At 40.3% G+C, this 6,487-nt stretch overlaps 1 protein-coding gene across 1 annotated transcript in view; it reads right to left on the reverse strand.

The window, feature by feature from the left end:
- The window catches only part of LOC144205081 (uncharacterized), a 32,513-nt gene extending 29,671 nt beyond the window's left edge, over nt 1-2,842 (reverse strand). The window contains exon 1 of the mRNA XM_077729152.1: nt 2,153-2,842. Coding sequence (XP_077585278.1) covers nt 2,153-2,269 — 117 coding nt within the window. The 5' untranslated portion in view covers nt 2,270-2,842. The remainder of the gene's footprint in view (nt 1-2,152) is intronic.
- Nucleotides 2,843-6,487: the final 3,645 nt, after the last annotated feature.

The raw sequence follows: 6,487 nt of genomic DNA on the forward strand, positions 1-6,487 counted from the left end.
CACAAGATATGATACAAATAAAAAAGTGCATCCGTTAACAGTACATTTGAAAGATAAACAGAAAAACTAAAGTATCAACATACTCATCACTCATCATTAAAGTAAAAAAGTATAAAGTACAAAGTCAAGTTAAAAAGGAATGTATTAAGAAATATTAAAATGGCATTTAATAAAAAGATAGAGGGGCTGTAAAACACGAAAAACTAATAAGAGTGGACAGAGATACTGCCACTGGCTTCCATGTGATAGCGCCATCTTGGGGGAAAAAAAACATTATTTGGACAACGTCGGCGGACCGGAATAAAAGGCCTAGCGGGCCGGATTTGGCCCACGGGCCGTAGTTTGCCTATGAGTTAACCTGTGCTTGCAATTTTTTTTCTAGTATTTTTTTCTAGAAAATTTTAACCATTTATACATTGATGTAACATTACCATAGTTTTTTTGTTGGGTGTATTGGAGAATGAAATGGAGACTCTTGCAATGCAAACATCAATGAGTTTGAGGGAATAAAAAAGTATGAATAGGGAGAGATTGAAGAGGGCCAATGGCCAAGCTTTGATGTGTTGTGGCCAATGTACAGATAGTGACGCTATAAAAAGAAAAAAAGAAAAATGAAAGCGACGACGCAAGCCCTCGTGGGGTCTACGTAACCTCGTGGTGTAGATTGGGTGACTTTAAAAGTGGATTTCTTTGGTAATTTTCAATGGAAGCACTTCAATTGAATCTAACTTTTAGCATGTGGCAGGTTTGTTCACTTTCAAGTGTGAAAAGGAACTTCTTCTAAAGGGAATTGTATGTTAGAAGAGTTTTCAGATTAAGAAAAGGAACAAAAATAATGAGAGAAGTTGAAAATCCCTTTTGTAATGTATTCGTTTCAATATATACGACTTTGAAATTTACAAATGGCAATTTTGGAGTGGTAGGGGGAGTCATATCCAGTCGATATTTCTGCTTTTTAGCTATTGTGTTGCTTTATTCCAAAAAAATGGGTAAAAAAATATGTAAATAAATTAGATCTGGCGTCTACATATGTGAAAACCACAGTTGTACTGAACCAGGTTTTAATATTGTGGCCTTCATTGTCTAAATGATCAAATCTGTATATATTTTTTATTTTAAGAAATTGATCGAAAAGACTTTTGTGCGATAAGTTGACAAAAAAAAAATCTATTTGAATTAACTGACATTTTACCAACTACTACTTTAGTACTTCAACCAATAAGAATGGAAGTGGGTAGAACTGACATCATACAATGACTTTCTCTTTTATATTTAAACATCCCACAATCATAGTCATTATTATACTTTATTGATATTAAAAAAAATGCCATTCATCCTCACCATCATCATTCCCTTTAAAACAATCATTTAAAATAATCTTGCCGACTTTTTCTAATATTTTACAAACAGGTGGAGAAACTCTTTTACTGCTCCCTTTTGGACATGGTGTTGTCAATTTTTGAACGAATCTTGTGAGCAAACGATTCAAATCAAACGCCCCACAATTCGCCAAAGTTGCGACGATTCCATCTGGCGCCGCATCAAACGCCCGGCGACCGCCGCATCGGTCCGGGCCGGCGCTCCGCTCGCCGTCCGAGCGCTTAGCGGCACATCCCAGCCCCCATCCCATCTGCCTCCCTGTGCCTCAAGTCAATTAAGCAAATGGAAGTGGCAATTAATTAACTGTGCAAACACTTTGATTAAAGACCTGACAATCAAGCCAGGAAAGGGGGGGCGGGGCCAACAAACACACTGATGCCGACCTATAACGACTCCCGGGTTATCGTTCGGGGAATAGACATCCGGCCCCCCGCCCCAAAATTCATTATCGGCTTTCAAAATAAAAGTGCAGGCGCGCTTGGCGCTAAAAGTCAAACGTATCCGAGATGAAATCTTTTTAATCAATGCGAAACTTGTCTGCCAAGATATTTCCTCTTACTCAGCACTTTTTGTGCCGATGCGCCTTTCACTGGCTTCAAGCATGTTTTTTTTTAATCAGTTATTCCACTTATTGCACAAATACCGTTTTAACTCACCAACGTTGAATGAAACTTTCTAAAACTGGTGTTTCACCATCATTTTCCTCATTCCTCTTCCAGTATGCTGTTTTGTTGTTGTTGTTTTTGACGTAAAAAGTTGAAAAGCGTCTTACCGTTTTGTTATTTTTGTGTCCCCCAGCTCCGATGGGTCCCCGGAAGACCCCTTTGATGCTCCTCAGCTGTCCGTCGCGCAGGTGGGTGGATGAGATCACAATATAGTAGCACGCCATTGGAAGCTCTCGCACACTTTTTCCCGGACTTGCACTGTGAGCAGAAGGCTTCTTCTTCCTCTTCCTCCTCCTCCTCTTCTTCCTCCTCCTCCTAGTTGTCCTACTTGAGTGTCATGAAACCCATCAAAAAGAAATGAGCAGGAGTTGGTCTTCCTCTGATGAATTCTCTTTCTACTGCAAGTTTCCCCCTTGAATATTTCACGCGTCTCCCGTCCTCCCCCTCCCGACCTCCCCCCCACCTCCTCCTCGCCGCTTCCATCCACCAAGTGTCGTCTCCTGCTGCACAATCTCAGCTCTCCTCTCTTTTTGGGGGGTCTCTTCCACTTTTTCCCCCTTTTTTCACCTCCGTCCTATCGGCGTGGGCTGACGGAAGAAACACGGCGGTCTCTTCTCGGCGAGATTCCGCCGCTGCCGGGTCTCCCGGCGCTGATCCGTGGCTACGCGGCGTGCAGAGTGCTTTGCTCCTCACTTACCCGCCGTTACCATCTGCCCTTTTTAACGCATGGAGTGCTGACGCTTGCTCTATCTCTCTCTCTCTTTTTCTCTCTCTCTCTTCTCGCCGCCTTAATCATCTCCAGCTCCATCCCCTCTCCTCCTCCTCATCTTCCTCCTCTCCAGCCAAAGAAGACAAGCTCCACCTACTGGTGAGCAAGCAGGGCATAAAATTCTCCTTTCTTTCAAAGCCATGGGAGCAATTATTCCCTATCCTTTTTCTTTTTATATCCGGCTTAAGATCCACGCTCAAGTAATCTCTTTATCCCACTGAAACAATCCATGCGCTAGAATGGCCATCTCCAACTTTTAAAAGTAACACACCATGGCGCCGTTGAAAGTAAACGACCGGAAGCGGGAAAAAAATGGCCGATGTTTTCGGGAAGTCTGTTAAGGGGAAAAGGTCTGGTCTTCGTCAATGATGGATGCCATTGTTGGTTCAATTGCGGCAAATTGTTAGGCTTAACCCGCAAAACATTGATGCGATAAAAGGACTAAACGGATCTGGACAGCGAGTGCTTCCTATACATTCAACCGCACTCTGGTTGTCTGGTTTGCGGTTGATTCTGCTAAAGTGCATTATGGGAAATAAGCGAGCCAGATATGATTGGCATTGGCTTCCTTCTCCAAAACCGCGGAGGAGCGTTTTCAGACCACAAAAACCTTCTAAACCCAACGGGAACTTTTGGCCAAGCCCACGCCGGGAGCATAAAATGTTCTTTTTTGACCTTATGAACCTTTCTATAGCGCATCATTAAGATGCACTCACAGGCCACAAGATTAGGAACACTAAGCATCCATTTCATAAACAAACAAACGCACAAAGAGTTCGTCCGTTTTTAGTATATGTCCAGTTGGATCGATAGTTTAACCACCGGTGTCCAAGTCGCGGCCCGGGGGCCAAATCTGGCCCGCCACATCATTTTGTGTGGCCCTGGAAAGTAAATCATGGGTTGACTTTCTGTTTTAGGATCAAATTAGAATGAAGAGGATAGATGAATATGAAATTTCCTGATTTTCCCCCTTTTAAATCAATAATTGTTATTTTTTAATGAATTTTTCTGTTTTTAGTTCAAAAATCATCTTGTAAAATCTAAAAAAATAATTAAAAAAAGCTAAATTTAACATTGTTTTAGATCTATAAATACTGAATATTCAGGGATTTTAATCCAGTTATTTATATAAAAAAATCTAAATATTATATCTAAAATGATTAATTCTGTGAAGCTCATTAATGATTCCGTCAGCCATTTTTGGATCCCGAAACGTCTACAAAACGCAACTCGGATGCCAAACGCTACAAAAATTGTGAAAATTTTTAAACTTTAAATTTCACAAAGTCAAACAACGAGGGGCCACAAAACCACAGTCTGGACCCCCAAGACAATCTCTCCTTCCCCAACGCACGCAGCCAATATTGCGCCGGCATCAACAACGACGACGCATCGAGCAAAATAAAGACCGCCCTTAAGCGGCTTATCTGATAAATTCCCCCTCCCATGATCCACGGCTGTAATAATAAGCTTAAAAAACTCCCCCAAGCCTCGCTAGATTCATTTAACACAAATGCAAATGTCGCACGTTTAACTCCGCTATTTATTTACTCTTTGATTCGCTATAAAAGACCAACATGGCGTCAAAACGTGTTTGCAGCCTTTTTAGGAGATAAAGAAGAAAATGTCAAATATGCACTTTGCCACTCGTATTAAACCAATGCCTACTTGATTTAATAATATATCACACGGGCATGCTGGGGACCAATAAGAGCAGTCGCCGGGTAGAAATAAATAAATATAAGAAAGTGTTTCATCCCTATGAGAGGATGGCCTGTTTGGCTGCTTTATGATAAGGGAGTTCGAACCCTGACACGCTCCGTTAGACCATGAGATGCTCCGACTTGGTGGATGGGAAAAGTCTGAGTGTTTTTATTTGCGCAGTACTACTGCAATAAGTTAAAAAAAATATATATAATCATTCTTAGAGTGCGCCTGGGAGGCATTCCAATTCATTGAAGTGCATCCTTGTTTTAATACATTAGCATCATTTCCCAAGCACACAACTGGCTGATTTGTAAAAATATGGAAAACTGATGGAACATATTAAGCTTGAGCTCAAGTGAAATTAAGGAAATTTGTCAAAGAGTGTCAAGTTCTTCTGCAGTACTTGGAGATATGAAATAGGTGTTGCTTACTTCTAATATAGAATGTTTAATATATCGAATTTATGTATACATAGATCATTTTTTGAAGTATCCAGATGGCGAACCGAGATCTGGGGGGTGTAACAGGTCAATAAAAATGGCTAAAAATGATAATTACAGCTAAATATGGGTTTTAATTGTGCATGAATTTAGAATAATTGTAGTGGTGGGTTGGATAAATGTAGTTTTAGGGCGATTGAATGAATCTGTTGTAGCTTGTGAGCATGTTAGCAATTTTGGTGGGTCGCAACATCTGCCCAAGCAAAAAAAAGTGGCGTCACGTTCAAAGCCGTATCGATCGTTCTTTGATCCCCGAGTTAATTATTTAGGGACATTTTGGCCGGGGGCAGACATTTGATCTGACACTGAAAATGCTTAACAACTTCAGGACATTTGATTATTTTGTTATGCCCATACACCAATATGTCCACATATTATATATAGTATTAATTAATTCAAACTACATAATTTAAAATACCAGCTGGAAAGTCTATGGTTTAAGTGTATTTACAGTATCTCCTGAAATGTATATTATTAGATTAGATTAGAATTTTATTTCATCCTGTTTTCAGGAAATTTCTTGGTGGCAATGGCAAGGCAAGACACAGAAGACATTGTAGAGCTAGTTAAAAAAACTGGAGCCAAACTAAGAAAGTCCACAAGGTGGGGACTTTCTGCAGACTCAGACTGAGGTTACCACATTGTCAATTTCTGGACTATAATGCGCTAGTTTTTCATTTGTTTTTAGCACCGTGTCTCATAGTGAGGTTACCACATAGTCAATTTCTGGACTATAATGCGCTAGTTTTTCCTTCGTTTTTAGCATTTTGTCTCATAGTGTGTTCGAATGTGTGAAATTTTACAGACTTTAGATGTTAACATAGTAAAATAATTGTGCCTTTTTGTCTAGTGCAGCTTAGATTGTGGGAAAATAAAATGGATTCTTGTAAAAATATAAAGACAGCTGGATTATAGAGTGGAAAAATTATAGTAATGCAACTATGACACAGTAATGGTATTGCTATTTTCACTGAAGTCTCTGACTATAGGGCAATTGCTATTAAAGCTAGCTTTCCATCCACTTGTGTGCAGTCAATCAAAGCCAGAAGCACACTGGACATTTGGACAGGAAAACCATCTGAATTGGCTCTAGGCCCCCCGTGGAGAGGCTACAGATGGGACGCTAAAATGTCAGAAAAATGTCAGTGGGAAACCCAGTCGGGCTCGGCCGTGACGGCTTCTCGCCGACGATGCCATTGAAGAGCAACAAAAGGAAAGGCCAAAGTGGCGCTGTCATGCCGCATAGTTGAAGCTTTTTCTAAATAAATGTGTGTGTGTGTGTGGATATGTTTTGTATCCCACCCACACTTTTAGCAAATCACACACTTGAAATACAAAAGATGGATTGTCAAAGGAAACGAAATGTTTGTGTCAAACCACTAAGCAAAAAAATAATAATAATGATTTTAATGGTCGGATTTTGATGGCATAATAACGCTACTTATCAAAGCATACAAAGGAAGTCA

This window comes from Stigmatopora nigra, chromosome 12, assembly GCF_051989575.1.
Source record: "Stigmatopora nigra isolate UIUO_SnigA chromosome 12, RoL_Snig_1.1, whole genome shotgun sequence".
Taxonomy (NCBI): domain Eukaryota; kingdom Metazoa; phylum Chordata; class Actinopteri; order Syngnathiformes; family Syngnathidae; genus Stigmatopora; species Stigmatopora nigra.